Source organism: Ranitomeya imitator, chromosome 2 (assembly GCF_032444005.1).
Source record: "Ranitomeya imitator isolate aRanImi1 chromosome 2, aRanImi1.pri, whole genome shotgun sequence".
Taxonomy (NCBI): Eukaryota; Metazoa; Chordata; class Amphibia; order Anura; family Dendrobatidae; genus Ranitomeya; species Ranitomeya imitator.
The window spans coordinates 126,420,926-126,441,689 of record NC_091283.1 but is presented as its reverse complement, the minus strand read 5'-3'; the positions used below and the strand labels follow the sequence as shown (position 1 = coordinate 126,441,689).

General features: G+C 40.7%; 1 protein-coding gene across 5 annotated transcripts in view; it reads right to left on the bottom strand.

The window, feature by feature from the left end:
- The window catches only part of ARHGEF9 (Cdc42 guanine nucleotide exchange factor 9), a 626,906-nt gene that overhangs the window by 29,224 nt on the left and 576,918 nt on the right, over nucleotides 1-20,764 (bottom strand). For all 5 annotated transcript variants that reach the window (XM_069747208.1, XM_069747209.1, XM_069747210.1 and 2 more), the window contains 2 exons: nucleotides 10,835-10,966; nucleotides 6,272-6,515 (listed from right to left, as the gene is read on the bottom strand). In XM_069747208.1, coding sequence (XP_069603309.1) covers nucleotides 6,272-6,515; nucleotides 10,835-10,966 — 376 coding nt within the window. The remainder of the gene's footprint in view (nucleotides 1-6,271; nucleotides 6,516-10,834; nucleotides 10,967-20,764) is intronic.

Sequence of the window (20,764 nt, the reverse complement as noted above, 5' to 3'; positions counted from 1 at the left end):
CCCTAAAACACACACAAGTCTGGTATTATCCTTCAAAAATAAAAATCTGATTAATAAGCAGACAAATTTCAACAAATGTACCATATAGGAAATACGGCAGCTGTCAGTCACATGACCTGTCTATTATGTGTATGTGTGAGCTAATATATACTGCCAGGGGGAGGGCTTCCTGTTGGCTGGGGATATATCAGGCTGCCAATTTAGCTTACAAATACTGAGGTAAAAATACTGAGCAAATAACGTGTGAACGAGGTCTAATACAGGAGGAGATGACACACAGGTATATACTATATACAGGGGAGATGACACACAGATATATACTATATACAGGAGAGATGACACACAGGTATATACTATATAGAGGAGGAGATGACATACAGGTACATATATATACAGGAGGAGATGACATACAGGTATATGCTATATATAGAAGATGACATGCAGGTATATACTATATACAGGAGGAGATGACACACAGATATATACTATATACAGGGGAGATGACACAGGTATATACTATACACAGGAGGAGATGACATACAGGTATATGCTATATATAGAAGATGACATGCAGGTATATACTATATACAGGAGGAGATGACACACAGATATATACTATATACAGGGGAGATGACACACAGGCATATACTATATACAGGAGGAGATGACATACAGGTGTATACTATATATAGAAGGAGATGACATTCAGGTATATACTATATATAGGGGAGATGACACACAGCAGGTAAATACTATATACAGGAGGAGATGACATACAGGTATATACTATATATAGGAGATGACATACAGATGTATACTATATATAAGGGAGATGACAAACATGTATATACTGAGGTGATGATGTGAAAATGAGAGGTGTGAGGTGAAAATGAAAAGGTGTGAGTGCAAAATGAGAGGAGTGAGGAAAAATAGTGGAGTGATCAGAAAATGACAGATGTGAGGTTGAAATGACAAGTGTTAGGGGGGAATGAGAGGAGTGAGGGAGAAAATGAAAGGTGTGAGGGAGAAAATGAGAGATGTGAGGGGGAAAATGAGAGGCGTGATGGGAAAATAAGAGAAGTGAGGTGCTATAACTAACCACAGATGTTTACTATGCCCAGGCAACGCCGGGCTCTTCAGCTAGTATATATATATATATATTTTTACTTTTTTACTCCCCTCCAAAGAGAGCAGCTGCCTATGGAATCTTACAGGCAATGTACCATGGGAGTAAAGTGCAAATTAGCTATCTCGCAGAACAAAAGAAACTATCTCACAAGTATCCACTTTTCTAAACTCAAACAATTTTAGGATTCCTATCTCTTGCGCTATGTGGTTTGTTTTTCAATGTGCAATAATTTATCTTCAAGAGTGTAGAAAATGAGAAAAATTCATGTGAAGACACTGGAAATCTGTTACTCATCATTAGACATGATGGGAGTTGGATCAGTTTCATAAGCTTTGTCTTTTTATCTGTATTTATGTTCACCGCACCATTGATACTACTATCATCTGTGACTACAAGTGCTTATAATTTAAAAAGGTGTTTTTTATATAAATATCTCTCAGATGTTTCCCAGGTTTATTACTTCACCTCTATTTATTGTTATTGTTCTACCTCGGCTTCCCTCAAAGGCATTTCTGTTTTTAATGTAATAGAAAAGTGAGGAATTGTCTTTTCATTGTAATGATTCTTCTCCCTAGACTGTTTCCAGTGCTGTATATTTTGGAGCATTATAATAATCAGAATATTCTTCTAAAGTTGTACAACAGAACCACATAGACAGTACTCATCCTGTAACCGCAGATAAAAATGTTTTCAAACTAATCTGGTAGTAAAAAAATGTGTTTGCAAATTGAATCATGATATGTAATGTGTTAAATTCTGTGATTCAAACGAGTACAGTATTGAATCAAGACTCAGAAATATAACCACCCACACAGCGAAATTATGCTCAGCAGGCAATTACATAGAAAAAGCTATTCACAACCAAATACAAGAATTACAACGTACTAAAGTCTTTGGCTAATAGAAAATATTAAGTAAGCATAAATTATTGGCAAAACATTTTTGTACCAGTTTTGAACATTTTCTTCCACCATTTACTGGATTTATAAGTAATACATTAGGGATTTGCATACGAGTTAGAAAAACACTCACTGTAACCTTACGTACATTCTGATAATCACGACAATCCTTGTATATATTAGAAATGAAAGAATTTGCTAACTGGTTTGCAGCATTAGCCATTTTCAAGATCTATATTTTACATGTCTGTAATATGGATCCCATATCTCTTGTCTACGTGTTATGCACCCCAAGGAAAGGAGGTGCATACAGCTGCTTCTAAAGGGTTAATCTTGGTATCCTACAAGACTAGCAGAAGAAGTAGCTGAGTAGGAAGTGGCAGTGTTTACCTATGTTAATATTTTCTACCATCATCGAAAAAATACATTTACATTGGCCCTGTCATGATCTGTTCCAAGGTTTAGTCCTGTCTGCCCTTTTCCGGGCGGATCATGTCAAGGGTTAACTTTGCTCTGCCTCATTCTGGGTTCAGGTGTGCTATTTAGCTCCGATGCATCCTGCTGGCGGTGTCAGCTATAGTTCTGCCTTCAGCGTGTGAACCTGACTCTGGTAGCTCTTGATCTGTCCTGCTGTGATCCCTGACTTGCCCCATGTCTGTTGACTCCCTCTGTCAGCCCTTTTCCCAGTGGTTCCCTGTTTGTTGGCTTGATTCTCTGTTTTTTGATTTGGCTCGTATTCGGACTCCCTTCTGCCTTCTGTCTTTGTCTTATCCGCTTCTGATCATTGCTGAACCCCCTGGCTTGTTCCTGACCATATATGCTGCTGCTACTATTGGTACTGCTGCGTCTAACGTTTTTTTGACTCGGCTTGTCTGACCACTCTCTCGCCACTTGGTGGCGTCTGTGCTGCTGCTCTGTGTATGCAGTCTCACTGCCCTCTCAAGCTCCCCCTGGTGAAGGTTGCGCTATACTGCACTGCAGCAGCATGACAGGCACCCTTGAAATTGTTCCAGAAAATGAAGTATTTCTCCCAGAAAATTATTGCAATTACACATTTTTTTATACACATGTTTAATTCATTTGTGTGTATTTGAACAACACAAAAAACTGAGAAAAATTTTAAATTAGACATAATTTCACACAAAACCCCCAAAAATGGGCTGTAGAAAATGTGAAAATCCCACCTGAAACCAGATAAAAAGGGGAGAAGTTGAATCAATCTTTGCATTGTGTGTCTGTGGCTGCCACACTAAGCATGGAAAGCAGAAAGAGGAGAAGAGAAATGTCTGAAGATTTGAAAACCACAATTCTTGAACAATATCAACAATCTCAAGGTTACAAGTCCATTTCGAGAGATCTTGATGTTCCTTTGTTCATGGTGCGCAACATATTCAAGAAGTTTACAACCCATGACACTGTAGCTAACCTCCCTGGATGTGGACGGCAGAGAATAATTGATGAAAGGTTGCATTGCAGGATAGTCCAAATGGTGGATAAGTAGCCTCAATCAAGTTCCAAAAAAACTTAAGTTGTCCTGCAGGCTCAGGGTCCATAAATATCAGCACAAACCAGCCATCAACATTTGAATGAAATGAAACACTATGGCAGGAGACCCAGGAAGACACCACTGCTGACACAGAGACATAAAAAAGCTAGACAGCAGTTTGCCAAAATATACATTAGTCAGCCACTATCCTTCTGGGAAAGCATCTTGTGGACAGATGAGACCAAAGTAGAGCTTTTTGATAACGCACATCATTCTACTGTTTACCTAAAATAGAATGAGGCTTACAAAGAAAAGAACACAGTACCTTCAGTCAAATATGGTGGAAGTTCAAAGATGTTTTGTGGTTGTTTTGCTGCCTCTGGAACTGGGTGCCTTGACTGTGTGCAAGACATCATGAAACCTGAATATTTCCAAAGGATTTTGGGTCACAATATAGTGCCCAGTATCAGAAAGCTGGTTTGCGTCCTAGGTCATGGGTCTTCTAGCAGGACAATGACGCCAAACATACTTTAAGAAGCACCCAGGAATGGAAGGAAACAAAGCGCTGGAGAGTTCTGAAGTGGCCAGCAATAAGTCTTGATCTAAATCCCAATGAACACCTGTGGAGAGAACTTAAAATTGCTGTTGGGAAAAGGCACCTTTCAAATAAGAAAGACCAGGAGCAGTTCGCAAAAGAAAAGTGGTTCAAAATTCCAGGTGAGAAGTTTAAGAAGCTTATTGATGGCTACAGGAAGCAATTGATTGCAGTTATTTATTCCAAAGGGTGTGCAATCAAATATTAAGTTGAGAGTGCCAACAATTTTGTCTTGCCCATTTTGGGGTTTTGTGTGAAATTATGTCTAATTTGCTTTTTTTCTCTGTTTTTTTTGTGTTGTTCAATACACACAAATGAAATAAACGTGTATAACAAAGCATGTGTAATTGAAATAATTTTTCTGGGAGACACACTTAATTTTCTTTAACAATTTTAAGGGGGCCAACATGTTTGCCCATGACAACAGTTAAAACCTTCTTCTTAGTGTGAAGTGGCTGCAGCTGGTGTTGTAAGATACTTAGACAAACCCTTTAGAAGCAGCTAAGTCCTCCTATTGCAAATCAACCCTTTACAAGGAGCTGTATCCTCCTCCTATCTAGAGTCTGCATAATGCACAAAGACAACTTGATACATGTCTGATGAATAACATTATTCGGTATGGTGGCAAATGAGGAAAGATTTGATTTGCATTTCTCTAACTCACCTACATCTTGTGATGCAACAGTGAATTAATTCACCACATGGCACTTATGGTTTGGACTCAATACTTTAATTTAATTCTAGTGACCATTGGCTCAACCACAAAGTAACTAGATAATTAATCTGTTCACGATAAATCTTGATTAAAGCTCAAAACAATCCTTCATTTACCATTTAGATGCAATATGTATGCATGGGTGCTCCTTCCCCTCATCATCAGTATCTTTCATAGAATCTAAGCAAATTTAGAGCTTAGGATAATGGAAGTGAAAAATGTGTTCCTGTTATAATTGTATTAGCACACTCACACAGGTTACATACAAACCAGGAGACATAAACACCTGAAAACAACAGGTCCTTGTTCAGACTAGGAAAGTCTCTAATCTGACCCTGATTTGTCCCTGCCTGACTGCGGCAGTTGGCCCACTAATAGCAAGAACCACACAACAAACGGAATTCTTGGAAAACCTCCCAGACCCCAAAAGTAAAATGAAGGAAAGGGTACTGGAGAGGAAGACACACAAACACAAACTGTGGGAAAAGTAAATGAGATTAACCAGGTAAAATAATCACTAGCAAAGGAGCTGGATCTCCAAACACCATATGTCTTGAAATATAGCCAGCAAAGATGCAAGTGCAAGGTGAGTATAACTATCCCTTCCAAGAAGTGATAGGACAGAATCGGGAAGAGAGAGACATCTGAATAGAAGAAAACCAAATAAAGGAAACAAAAGAACCATAAGCAGGTGAACAGAGACAAAACAGGCTGCGGTTCAGCAGAAAGATTAACCAACCATGCAGGAAGAGGTCACCTGATTGAGGCATGATAGTTCTAAATCTCCAAGGGTACCCATATTTTTGAATTGGCCCATTTTTCTTTTTGAAATTTTTACAATGTAAAAGCTGAAAATACATATTTTATTTTTTTGCATAAAATACAAAGGAATACAAACAAAATGTGTCTTCTTTAACTTTAGGCCTTTTAGAGATTATATCATCTTCAAGTTGCTTAACGGTTCACAATAACAGAAATTTTGACCAGGGATGCCCAAATGTTTACATGCCACTGTACTGTTAATTTTTTCTCAGAAAAAGTTCCTTTTAGTGGTGTTTTGTAAGTGTTGGGCATATGTAATTCTGTGCAGTCCTGCAGGCTGGTTTTAATTGTTAGTCGAAGAATTTTTTGATAAAAGTTATTTATGGGAAATGTAATTTGTACATGTTCCTCAATTTATAATTTATTACTAAGCTGACCACCAAAGAGTTTTGCTTTTCACATACATAATAAACAATCCACGTTTTCTACTTCCGATAAGCTTTTTTGTTACTGTAGTGTTCTAAAGTGAGGTTTACAACTGCGTAAAATATCCTTGATAGACTTTGGCCATTTTCAAATAAATATTTTTAATTCAAAGTCCCTAATGCATCCTTCCCGTCACACATATTATATCACTTTAAATCTGCAAAAAATTAGGCTTGTTCTCTATCGATGATGACCTTACCAATTTTCTCGTCTTCCTGCACCATCTTTCTTTCTTCCCGGAAGGCACGCAGCCACCTCAGCTTCTCTTCTAGCTTCTTGGCAATATAAAGGTGCATTTCCTCAGTTTCCTTGTTATTTAATTTGAAGGCATTCTTCACACTCACATTGAAGTCTTCATCTCGGCCATCGTCTACCTCTATGACTTCATATTTATCCATGTCCATTCGACCCTTATAGTACAGAATATCCCTTCGAATTAGGTCCTGTCGGCAGTACAAAATAGGATTACCAGAAGGAACTATTTGGTGTGTATAATAGTATGAATTTGTAGTTGAAGATGTTATGTTATACGTATGAATAAAGTACATGATAAGTTGTTCATACCAGGGGAACTTCTGACATGAATGAAGGAATTAAATTGAAGCCTGAACCCTAAAGCTATTTTTTTTATTAAAGCTTACTATTAACATGTAAAATAACTTTTTATGGTTAATGGTGTTAATAGCCTTTAGAGAGAACCTGTCATGTGAACAAATGCTATTGACCTGCAGATATAGGGTTAATCTGCAGGTTCATAGTGTTGTGAAGCCATGCAATGGAAGCCTGGCTACCAAGAGGAAATTAACTTTATTCCTCCTGGCAGCCTCCGAATTTCGGTCATGGAGGTGTAGCTTGAGTGACCTCTCAGTGCACAGTGAGTGGCGGCTGTAACTACGCCCCCGCACTGACTGACAGCCAGCTCTGTACTGAGGCCCTGCTGACACAGCTGTCAGTTAGTGCCTAGCATTCGTCCTATAAAGAGGTTGTCCTCTACTAGGTTATTGGTGACATATGCTTAACACAGATTTTAACTGATAAAAATAGGTGCCTCTAGTGTAAGAGACACAAGGACATTCTATCCAGCGTATGTAAGTAAAGGCTTCCTATGTGATACAGAATATCTCCCCACTTAAATAAGAATATGGTGATGCAAGTGTACACAATAGAATAAGGTATGGCTGACAAGTACTGCTCCAAAGAGGAAATGGCCCATATATGCTGTGTTATACTGCAATAAGATAACTAAAGCGCATGGTGCATACAAATAACTAATAACTCAAGTGAGATAATATCCTGTGGTAAGGAGATGAAAAATTTGCTTACATAGAAAGAAGTATAGCACATTAACAATGATATGTAACATGAGATAGGGATCAAAATATACTAATGTCATGTATGGATGTACTATTCAAGTGGCCAGCTAACATGGTAACCGCCGTATGTAATGGGAGACAGTAAAGGACAACTGTGACAGCTGTATAGGTAAATGATTATAAACGGTAAAATGCCCAGTATACAGATTGCCACTTACTAGAATTATGTCTAAAGCTGGATGAGACCTGCGTCTCTCTGGCCCGACGAACGGTTCGTCCACAATTCCTCAGTATAATGAGCCCCATATATTGCTCCATACAGAATAATGGGCCCCATATAGCACTCCATACAGAATAATGGGCCCCATATAATGCTCCATACAGAATAATACAGAATGGGTAATGCTCCATACAGAATAATGAGCCCCATATAATGCTCCATACAGAATAATACAGAATGGGTGCCATATAATGCTCCATATAGAATAATGAGCCCCATATAATGCTCCATACAGAATAATACAGAATGAGTGCCATATAATGCTCCATACGGAATGGGCCCCATATCATGCTCCATACATGAAAAATAAATAATCAAATACTCACCTCTCCTCTCCTCGTTCCTTGCTGGCTGCAGCTCTGGTCTCCTCAGCATCTTCTGACCCTCTGCAGTGCTCAGCACAGAGGGCGAGCTATAGTGGCATTATCATGCCCTCTGTTCTGAGACGTCACATTCAGAAGATGCGGAAGAGACCAGAGCTGTGGAGGAACAGGGAGAGGTAAGTATTTCAAACAATTTAAAGCACAATGGGGGAGCCCGGTGGCAGCGTATGGCACTGGGCCCCCCTGACTCACGAGTTCCATAGCGTGCCAGTGTCCCTGATGGTGAGTGGACCCCCCACTAACTCAGGACCCCCCACTTGTCGGGGTCCACCAGGTGGTGACGTCGGCGCTGATCCTAAGTCATATTGCAGTGCTCGTTAGAGGGTCAACTTATAGAATCGCTGCTTCCAACAGGTGGTGCTAAAGAGTTCTAGCCCTCTTTCTCTCTGAAGAGGCAATTTGCATATTTAATTTCCCAGAGGAGCATTGCACGGTGAATAAGCCTCCTTACAGTGACATGCCAGGACCGATATGTCAATCTGCACAAGGAGAAACGTTACCCTTTAGACCTAAAATATTCTTGAAAGCAAAGTTCTCACTATCTAGTAAAGAAATTAAATAAAGAAAGGAAAACCCTTTCTGTTAGAAGGTTAGAAAAGTGAAAGCTGCATTTTTTTGGATGACATCCAAATACAAGCAAGAAACCATCTTGTGATAAAGCGTCTGCTGCTTTAGAGGCTGCCAGGCACAGTGCAGAAGGTTTGTGAGATAGCAAGGTGGCTAAATGACTTCCAGCTGGGAAAGCAAGGAGCAACAAAGATATCAAACTAAGAAGTCATCTTTGCCCAGTACTCAGGACTAAAGATGCAGATATTTACTAGTAGGAGTTGAAGAGCACCCCAATAAAAAAAGAGGAGCCGTAGAGAAGAAAAACATCTGCATAAACCAAGTAGTGCCAAGTAAAATGACACCAAACATATCAACTATACACCTTACCATAAGCAGTATGACCGGGCCGATAGGAAAAGGTGGCCCGCTAATGATAATGCTAGCACTAGTGATGAGCGAGTATACTCGTGGTGTTTTCCCAAGCACGCTCGGGTGGTCTCCGAGTATTTGTTAGTGCTCGGAGATTTAGCTTTCGTCGCCGCAGCTGCATGATTTGTGGCTGCTAGACAGGCTGAATACATGTGGGAATTCCCTAACAAACAGGCAACCCCCACATGTACTCGGGCTGGCTAGCAGCCATAAATCATGCAGCTGCTGTCACAAAAACTAAATCTCCAAGCACTAACAAATACTCGGAGACCACCTGATCGGGAAAACCCCAGCAACGAGTATACTCGCTCATCACTAGCTAGCACCAAGCATCCAAGGCACATGCCACCCATTCTCAGGAGCGCTGATTCTGATTACTTCTTCGAATCTTCACAATCTGATCAAATTTGGATCAGAATTTGATCAGAGTATCAATACTATAATTGATTCTCTAGGAGGAGAGAATATACACTTGTGTGACCATAGCCTCAAAGTGAAATAAGCCGTTATCATAGGAGTCTGGCAGCGGCTCTCTAGGAGCGCTACGCCTACATTTCTACCTAAACTGAAATTCAGTTTTTGCCTATATGTTAAAACCGTATGCTGTTAAATGGTCAAGGCTCCTGTTATATGAGAAAGGATAAAAACAAATTTAGTGGGGAAAATATTATCATATTAAAGGATTTTGATTAAAAAAATTGCATATACCCTAAATTTATCTCTTGTGGTATTTTCCTGAAGAAGGAGTCATATGTACTCCGAAACGCGTAGAATAAACCACTGTTCAGTTGTACATTTTGTCTGTTTCAGGATGAGCTGGCAGTGCGGATCACAACCCACAAATCCTCCTATTCAGCGATTCAACTACGGTCGCGTGTCGACCGGTGGATCTGCGGCAGTCGGCACTATATGTCTAAGAATCTTCTACATCAGGTGAGCAGTTACATTACTGGCAAATCTTCCTTTAAATCGAGAGATAAGACACTATCTGTGCTTTTTGTTTCCTACGAGGTATATTACTATATCATATTTTTGAAACTTCCCATTTTCTTAAATCTTGGAAAATGTTAAATTGATGTTTACATGAGCCTTTATGACCACATATCACTAACAGCTACTGTTCACTATGGGAATAGTGGCCATAGTGCCAGCCATGATAGGATGCTTGTTATCATAGAGGAATAACAGCTATTATACAATTTTAGGTAAATGGGAAACATTTGGATAAAACGTCATACAGTGGAGCGTAATATGTCTGCTACAGTGTGCCATAATATTCATCACAATGCGATAATAATATTTTCTGAAAGCAATAAGGCCTCATTCAGACTTCAGTGATTTTTCTCATATGCAGCAAAATGATCGATTTTCATCTGCTTTTTTAATCAGATTATCATCCATCTTTGGTTGATGTATCAGTTATTGCCATGAGATTTTAATCAGGTTCTACGTGTGTATGGGAAGTTTTCTTAAGCTTTTTCTACATAAAAAAATCTTGAAAGTTGGGCAGCGCATGGATGGTACATGGATGATATCTGAGTGCTGTCTGATCCTTTAGAGACGTGCATACTTGCATTCCAGAGTTTGACCAGACATGTCCATGTCTTTGACTTTTGGTACAACAACAATGGACATGTCAGCAGCCCCAGCATAGTTCATTTTGGGACAAACACGAATAGAACTTGTGCGTGGAAGACTGACATCTGAATGGGCCCTTAGTCATAGTCATTGTTCAACTAATGGTCATGACATCATTCTAAATATATTACGATGATACATTTCTAAATCTATTACAATGATACATTTACCTTTTTACATAGAACCAACTGGTGGTCGAACAGGAAGAACACTCTCTGTTGCTGGCGTCCATATGGCTGGTAAATCCATTGCATCTCTCCGGTGTAGATAAGTTCTGAACTTCTGTCCAGAATATCATCACCCTATGAAACACAGATACAAGTCATGAAAGACACAGTACAATTTCTAGGCATAAACCATTACAATTTATGAAAAGTATGAAAACATTGGGCTCTAAACTGATGAATACTCTTCTATGTTTTTTGCAACATTAATGTTATTCTATGCTGTGGGCCGTATTACATGGAATGTTTGAACATTAAATTCTGCTATTATGGGTGACTGTGTACCTTCACATTTATGCCAATGGGGTGAAAAATAAAAGAAACCCAAAGAACAAAAATAGAGCAAAAAAGTTAATTATCAGATAATCATTAAAATCATCATCTATTTTTTCTATAGATTTTGCACTGGTTATCTGGTTCCGATAACAGATTAGTTGCCACCTTACTGTCTATAATATAATTTATCAGAAGACACCAATATTAATGCATTAAATAAATAGGCTGGTTATCTATATCAAGGGCTTTCTCTCACCCAAGAAATGGTACAGTTTTTGTCCTAGCCCTGTATCTAGATACCTTGGCTACAAGGAAAGTGACTTGTTATAGAACCAACCAAAGGGCACCTAGTATTCAGGGAACATGGCCCGGTAAATCTTCCCATTGCTTCACCCCTGATCCTCATTTATTAGCAGACTGGACATCTACTACAAAGGCAATTTTCCACACTCGTGGATGTGAGCATTACAAAAACAGTCCATGAGTGGCAATAGAACTGTGAATGGTGCTGCTGGGAGGTAAACATTTCCTCTTGGGTCACCAAAATGTTATAGCTGATTTTTGTGGTAACAGGAAGGAGCTTCCTTTAAAAAAAAAAAAAAAAAAAAAAAAAAAACGTGATTGCCTAGCGTAGGAAACCCCTTCAATTATCAAATCTCTTTTACTTAATAAGTAAAGACTGATTTTTTTATATTATGCAATAATTTATTAACTTACATTGCATACAACCAGAAAGACTGTACAAAATAATCTGTCTTATACCAGAAGGTTTTACGACGGTTAAACAACTGTTTAGATAGTTTAGAACTGTTTTATGACTGTTTGGCACTTTTACGCCAGCTCTGCAATTTTTCAAGAAGTGGGCAGCCTTAGTGAAAGGGGCATGGCCAATCAAGGGCTGACAAGTTCACTATAATTTTCACTAGAAAGTGGCATAAATTATAGCAGAAATCTACTACAGATCAAAGCTAAAGCACAGAGCAGATTTTTAACTCTCATGCAAGCTACTGAGGGAAACAACAGGCTTGAGAAACAGTTCTCTTAGTCTATTATATAAAAAAATGCCCCCAACAATTTCAGTCTCTCTTATCATATCCTCACTACAACAAACTGAAGAGATTTAGAGGGAATCTGTCAGTAGGATCAACCCTCCTAAGCCGTCTATATGAACATATAGGTTATTGGAAGCTGAATAAAATGATACCTTAATATCTGCAATCTGATGTATTATTTCAGAGAAATCCATGTTTTTTATATGCAAATAAACTGTTAAGATCTATGGGCCGGACATAGATCTCTCCAACAATCTGCTTCCAGAGCTTATTTTAAATGAAAGGGGGGCATTACCATTATGAGACATGTAATGACTGACACTTTGCTCTCATGCTTTGCTCTTAAGCTGACACACAGCTCTACAGTGAGATCAGCACTAGCACAGCAGAGCTAACACAGAATAGCCAAGCTAATACAGAACAGAAGAGCTAATACAGTACAGCAGAGTTAACACAGTCCACCAGAGCTAAACAGCAATGAGACAAAGTTTACATTGATTTAACTTCTATCTCAAAGGCAGCCAGTGTGGGAGGAGGGAAGTACAGCAGAATCGACCCCAATGCATGAGTGTTTACAATGAGACAAGCGTCAACTCTGCTGTACTGTGTTGGTTATAATCAGGCACAGCTCTGCAACAGAACTGCCAACACTATGGGAAGACAAATGGTGCTGCAAAGGTTTGTAATGAAACAAAGTTCACTTCTGGTTTACTGTGTCAGTTCTGAACTCGGTGCAGAGCAGTGTGTCATTTTAAGAGCAGTCTGTCAGTTATGGCATATCTTACACCAGTAACACCTCCCTCTCAATTAAAACCAGTTCTAGGGGCATATTCTTAGAGAGATCTACCATACATCCACGCCATAGATCTTAGCAGCTTATTAACATGTAAGAAAGACTTGGATTTCTCTGGAATAAGACACTGGATCGCAGATATCCACGTTTCATTTTATTCAGCTCCCTATGACCTACATGTCCATGTAGAAGGCTTAGGAGGGTTGATCCTACTGACATATTCCCTTTAAGTTTGCAAGCTGGACTCTTGTCTCTTTGGCTAGGAACAATGTTTTAACCAATCTTGTCCAAATCCAATAAAACTTTCTAGTACCAAATATAGTGTTTTGGTGCTTCTGACTGTTCTACTACATAAAAAGCCAGGCACAAAAGTACAGGGTGGGCAATTTAAATGGATACACCTAAATAAAATGGGAATGGTTGGTGATATCAACTTCCTGTTTGTGGCACATTAGTATATGGGAGGGGAAAACTTTTGAAGATGGGTGGTGACCATGGCGGCTATTTTGAAGTCTGCCATTTTATTCTTTCATGAGTTATTTACAAGTTTATGACCACTTATAAAATGTGTTCAAAGTGCTGCCCATTGTTTTGGATTGTCAATGCAACCCTCTTCTCCCATTCTTGATAACACCGCAGAAGAAATGCTAGTACAGGCTTCCAGTATCCGTTGTTTCAGATGCTGCACATCTCATATCCTCACAGCACAGACAATTGCCTTCAGATGACTATAAAGATAAAAGTCTAATGGGGTCAGATCAGGAGACCTTAGTGGCCATTCAACTGGCCCACGATGACCAATCCACTTTCCAGGAAACTGTTTATGTAGGAATGCTCAGACCTGACACTCAAGATGGTGCACCACCACATTATGGGTGTCAGGTCTGAGCATTCCTATCAGTGTATGAAGAGCGGAGAAGAGGGTTGCATTGACAATCCAACACAATGGGCAGCACTTTGAACTTTTTATAAGTGGTCATAAACTTGTAAATAACTCATGAAAGAATAAATTTACGTTAAAACCAAGCACACCATGGTTTTTCTTGTGAAATTCTCAATCAGTTTGATGTGTCACATGACCATCTTCCCATTGAATAAAATAAAGTTGGATCCAAAATGGCTGACTTTAAAATGGCCGCCATGGCCACCACCCATCTTGAAAAGTTTTTCCCCTCCCATATACTAATGTGCCACAAACAGGAAGTTGATATCACCAACCATTCCCATTTAATTTAGGTGTATCCATATAAATGCCCCACTCTGTAGTTGCAATTTTTCATATGCCCATGCACATCAATCACTGCCAATATTCATTACTAAAGTGATTAATTAATTCACAGACCTTAGGATAAAAGTGCTTCAATTTTTCAATTCACCGTAAACAAAGCACCATATGCAGCGCTGTATTTGCCACCAGGCACTTGAGGGCACGTGCCTAGGGCGGGACGATGCGGGGGGCGGCACCTGAGCAAGTTTTTTTATTTAAATCCAGGGTCACCTTCCGGCCAACCGCCCCCCAGTTCCCCCCCCCCCCGGCCGCCCGCCCACTTGCCTCCCACCCTCCTTGAAGACGTCACACTCACCCTGCTCCAGCAATGCCTGGTCTCAGCGCCTGCAGCTCGTCCTGAGTGAGCGGTCATGTGGTACTGCTCATTAAGGTCATGAATATGGGCATATTCATGAGCTTAATGAGCGGTACCACATGACCGCTCACGCAGGAAGAAGGTGCTGCGCCGGGAGTCGGGACAGAGCTAGAGGGATGTTTGGCGCGGCCACGCGGTGTGGGAAAGGTGAGTATGAGGGATGGGGGACAGGGGACGGGGGATGAAGGAGGAAGGGGAGCCGAGCCATGCAAGATGGGAGCAGGACCGGGAGCGGGGGGGGTTGAAAGATGATCCATGCATACAGAAGGGGGGGAATATGAGCCATGCATATGGGATGGGAGGGAGATGAGCCATGCATACAGGAGGGGGGAATATGAGCCATGCATTCATGTGGGGGGGGGGAAAATGAGCCATGCATACAGGAGGGAGGGAATATGAGCCATGCATATGGGATGGGAGGGAGATGAGCCATGCATACAGGAGGGGGGGTGGGTATATGAGCCATGCATATGGGATGGGAGGGAGATGAGCCATGCATACAGGAGGGGGGATATGAGCCATACATGGGATGGGATGGGGGGGATATGAGCCATGCATATAGAATGGGAGGGAGATGAGCCATGCATAAAGGAGGGGGGATATGAGCCATGCATACAGGATGGGGGGGAGATGAGTCATGCATACAAGATGGGAGGGGGCATTATACAGTATTGAGCATCATGTGGGGTGATTATACTGTATGGAGCATCATGTGTGGCCATTATACAGTATTGAGCATCATGTGTGGCCATTATACAGTATTGAGCATCATGTGTGGCCATTATACAGTATGGAGCATCATGTGGGGCAATTATACAGTATTGAGCATCATGTGGGGTCATTATACAGTATGGAGCATCATGTGTGGCCATTATACAGTATGGAGCATCATGTGTGGCCATTATACAGTATAGAGCATCATGTGTGGCCATTACACAGTATTGAGCATCATGTGTGGCCATTACCCAGTATGGAGCATCATGTGTGGCCATTATACAGTATGGAGCATCATGTGTGCGCCGCAAACTTTATACCTCTTTCCCTTCTTCAAAAGTTGGGAGGTATGGTACCGCATTTGCCACATCACAGCAAGGGCCGCAAATCCCACAGGGAATGAATGAGGCAAAACGCAGTGTTGCTGTAAGTGATCCGTTATGCGGCAGATGCAGAAAAACTGCCCGATCTGCTGCAAAAGGCTACTTTCACCTTTGACAGCTAGGGTGGCTCAGGTAGAATATATAGGTTTTCCGTAATTTTTGGGAATAGGTGCAATATAATAGGTGGACAATATATTACAGTACACATTAGTGCAGCAGGGCTTGTGCAATATTATAGCACCGGCCACCAATCACTAATTAGGACTATTCTTGTGTTTATCTAGAATGAATGATCTGTTGTTTGCTCTTTCTTTCCTGCACGGTAGGGCCCACTAGGGCTACTTAGGGAGAGCCTGCGTTGAGCGGGGGCGCCATTGTGCAGGATATAGGGTGCCAACCTCCGCAGCAAGGCAGGGCATGGATAGTTGAAATATCAGGGATACTGTGCACCCTGTATCTTTTAGTCAAACAACTGCTATTAGTCCAAGGTCGTGTGTGGTTTGAATTTTTTAGATATATTATTAAATGTTAAGTTTTAATATTCTTTGCATATGGTGCTTTGTTTACGGTGAATTAAAGTGATTTATTAATTACAATATTTACATATGAAGAATATTTTACAGTAAGTTTCCAGTAACAATATGATTGTAGTAACGCAAGCACTGCAAATGTGTGCTGCATTTTTTGTGCTGTCACCATGTTCACCCTCTGATGCTAAAATCCCACCCTAGAGGTGGTTGCATCAATGCCTCGGAAGTAACAGCTTGGTAAATACAAAGAACTAAGCCATTAGAAAATTTCGATTGCTAATAACCCTGTTCAGCCACATTGTATGAAAGGAGTTATTTACTTGTGGAGTGGGTGCAGTAATTCCTGATTTAGTGAGTGGCATCGCTGTGTTCTAATTAGGGACTCACAGACTGATTAGCACTGCAGGCGAGGGGGAGATCAGACGGGAGGGAAAGCAAAAGCAACGTCTTTTTTTTTTCTTCTTTTTTTTTTTATCAGGCTCCCTTTTTGATGCTTTCTGTTGTTTGAAATCCCTGTTGTAGTCTCTGACTTTATTTTCCTCAAGAGATTTGCTGATCAAGCCGGCCCTGTCTCCAGAACAGCATCTTAGCGGCACGATGCACGGTTTTCAGCCCAGCGTTTGATGTGAGAAGGCATGAAAAAAGGGCTTTTAAATGTGAGTTTCAATGCCTTACTGGAGAATCTGAACACACATGAAAGCATTCGAGTTGACAGCTATGTAGGCAGTTCTTCTATTATGCACCAAACCAGTTAACCTTTTTGCTGCTGGAAATTGCGGATCAACTCCACGATGGTAGACCTTTGCTGACTAATTGTTGATTTTGGTACTTGCAGAGATACTTTGGGACATACTATTTCCTTGTAGACACAATGGTATATCACACTGTGTGTTAACTGTCCAAGTATGATGACAAATCCCATCAGAGGAAGGCAGGAAAACATTTCCTTCTGGATTCATGTCAATTTCTGAAAAAAAATTTAATGCAGACCTCTTCCAGAAGATATATCGTAAACTTGGGCAAAATACAATCATATCAACGCACCTATAGGTGTTAATGCAAGTGCGATTACCAAGTGCACATACATCTATAAAAATAGTACTTAAGCCACATAGATATCAGGAAAAGCAAACTGCTGCCAAAACAACATGGTGTTAATATAATCACCCAGAGACAAGGCAGCTAATAACATACGCTACTTGCACTTGTCTCTGCAGCAGAGTATTCAATTTGGTTTCAATTAGGATCTCTGGATCTCTCAGCTGCCGGTCTTTGCTCCCTATCAGCTCCGCAGAGGATTATTCGGGGAGCAATGAAGCACACAGCTGTGACTCCATATTTAGAGGGGACTGGCTCAGTCAGATAACAGATGCAGCCGGGAACACGTCATGTACACAAGGCTGGGGATACCAGGGTCTTCCAAGGGGAAAATTATTCCACATTGGTTCACATAGTAACCTTGTAACCTTTGCTTTTAATAACCTCCATTAATAAGATATATATTCTTAGAGATGTGGACAAGAATGAGAATGAAATAAATTTATTCTGTGAATTCTGCCTCAATAGCTAAAAATGGTGGCCAAAAAACCCCATCATTAATAAAGAGGTTGTCTGCTTACTCCCTGCTGCTGCAGAGCAACATCTCCGCTGCTGTCTTAGTTGGCAATGCTGCAGCAGTGACATCATGACTATAGCATGTGACCATTGCAGCCAATCACTAAGCTACCTGGGCATCCCTGCTGAGTCCAATGATTGTCTGCAGTGGTGACATATATGTAGGGGGTGTGATATTGATCCTTAAAGATGTTTTATTTAATGTGATACTGCTACACTATCTGGTGTACTGCTACACGTACAAGTGTATTACTCTGTACATATATATATTATTGGTTACATGTTTTGCACCATTATTGCTGATAGGGAAAGTGAGGAAATGAACCGTCCAGGGGACAGGCTTAGCGGCAGAGAGAAGAGGCTAGGGAAAGCGTTGCCAATTGTTATGATTGACTGGGCCCTGGATAATGCTGTGTTAAGTAAAGAAGTTACGGAGTTAATTGCGGAGCCATCTGTAGAGGGTACACTCTTGTGCCGGGAGATCCCAGATGACATAGAGAAGCAGCACCAAGGTACTAAGAGATGAAAACATGATCTTGTGCTGCGAGGGGGCGAGGGGGTGATACAGGGGTTACTGTCGGCCATGACAGAAGCTCTGGCCCCAGCTTCCTACATATCGACAACAGTATGACCAGCTGATGCCAATCACTGGGCACAGCAGTGATGCACAGATAGCTCAGTGATTGTCTACAATGGTCACATCCTGTAGCCATAATGCAAAGATTGAGACGGAGAAGCAGCCCTGAATGGGCAAGGGGTAAATTACGGTAAGCTAATTTTTGTCAATGTTATAATTTTTTAATAGATCATACCTGTGGAGTAAAACAAAGGGGAAATTGGGCAACTCCTTCAACTGCTTGCCTACCGTCCCATAACTTAAAATGTCAGGCTGGTTTACATATAACTCTGGAACAATGTTTTAGCACAGTAGGAAGCTGTGTGGTGATTGTAAAACTGGGGGAGGAGGAACTGGCTGTCAAAGATGGTCGGACTCAACCACAGAGAAGGTAGAACTGAAGGAGCATGTTATATATTGTCTCTTCTTCCCATCCCCGTAATCATGTGTTTGCAAGCTTCCGGGAGGTAGCATGGACCGCTGGGTCTTTGCAGACCCAGATCAGCTCAGCATGAGACTGAGGAAGGTGAATTAGCCCTGTAACTGGACCTAGTAGATCAGCCCCAGTTAAAAGGGAAATCAGCAATAATAAAAATGTATTAAAATGTTGAAATGACTCCAAAGGTCGTATATGAATGTATGGGGGCATAATAATGTAAGAAAAATATTTTTTTTAAAAACCTATAAACCTATATTCTTTATATTGAGTTTTTAGCGCAACAGATTATATTTATTTACTTTTGTAGCTTCTTTCACAGTTCTTTCACACAAATCTGTATATCTGTTTTTGCGACTTCATCCTTAAATCATTTTTGGGGCGCTAGTGTATTTATTCTTATAATATACTATATATATATATATATATATATATATATATATATATATATATATATATATATATATACAGTGGGGCAAAAAAGTATTTAGTCAGTCAGCAATAGTGCAAGTTCCACCACTTAAAAAGATGAGAGGCGTCTGTAATTTACATCATAGGTAGACCTCAACTATGGGAGACAAACTGAGAAAAAAAAATCCAGAAAATCACATTGTCTGTCTTTTATCATTTTTTTTTGCATTTTATGGTGGAAAATAAGTATTTGGTCAGAAACAAACAATCAAGATTTCTGGCTCTCACAGACCTGTAACTTCTTCTTTAAGAGTCTCCTCTTTCCTCCACTCATTACCTGTAGTAATGGCACCTTTTTAAACTTGTTATCAGTATAAAAAGACACCTGTGCACACCCTCAAACAGTCTGACTCCAAACTCCACTATGGTGAAGACCAAAGAGCTGTCAAAGGACACCAGAAACAAAATTGTAGCCCTGCACCAGGCTGGGAAGACTGAATCTGCAATAGCCAACCAGCTTGGAGTGAAGAAATCAACAGTGGGAGCAATAATTAGAAAATGGAAGACATACAAGACCACTGATAATCTCCCTCGATCTGGGGCTCCACGCAAAATCCCACCCCGTGGGGTCAGAATGATCACAAGAACGGTGAGCAAAAATCCCAGAACCACGCGGGGGGACCTAGTGAATGAACTGCAGAGAGCTGGGACCAATGTAACAAGGCCTACCATAAGTAATACACTACGCCACCATGGACTCAGATCCTGCAGTTCCAGACATGTCCCACTGCTTAAGCCAGTACATGTCCGGGCCCGTCTGAAGTTTGCTAGAGAGCATTTGGATGATCCAGAGGAGTTTTGGGAGAATGTCCTATGGTCTGATGAAACCAAACTGGAACTGTTTGGTAGAAACACAACTTGTCGTGTTTGGAGGAAAAAGAATACTGAGTTGCATCCATCAAACACCATACCTACTGTAAAGCATGGTGGTGGAAACATCATGCTTTGGGGCTGTTTCTCTGCAAAGGGGCCAGGACGACTGATCCGGGTACATGAAAGAATGAATGGGGCCATGTATTGTGAGATTTTGAGTGCAAACCTCCTTCCATCAGCAAGGGCATTGAAGATGAAACGTGGCTGGGTCTTTCAACATGACAATGATCCAAAGCACACCGCCAGTGCAACGAAGGAGTGGCTTCGTAAGAAGCATTTCAAGGTCCTGGAGTGGCCTAGCCAGTCTCCAGATCTCAACCCTATAGAAAACCTTTGGAGGGAGTTGAAAGTCCGTGTTGCCAAGCGAAAAGCCAAAAACATCACTGCTCTAGAGGAGATCTGCAGGGAGGAATGGGCCAACATACCAACATCAGTGTGTGGCAACCTTGTGAAGACTTACAGAAAACGTTTGACC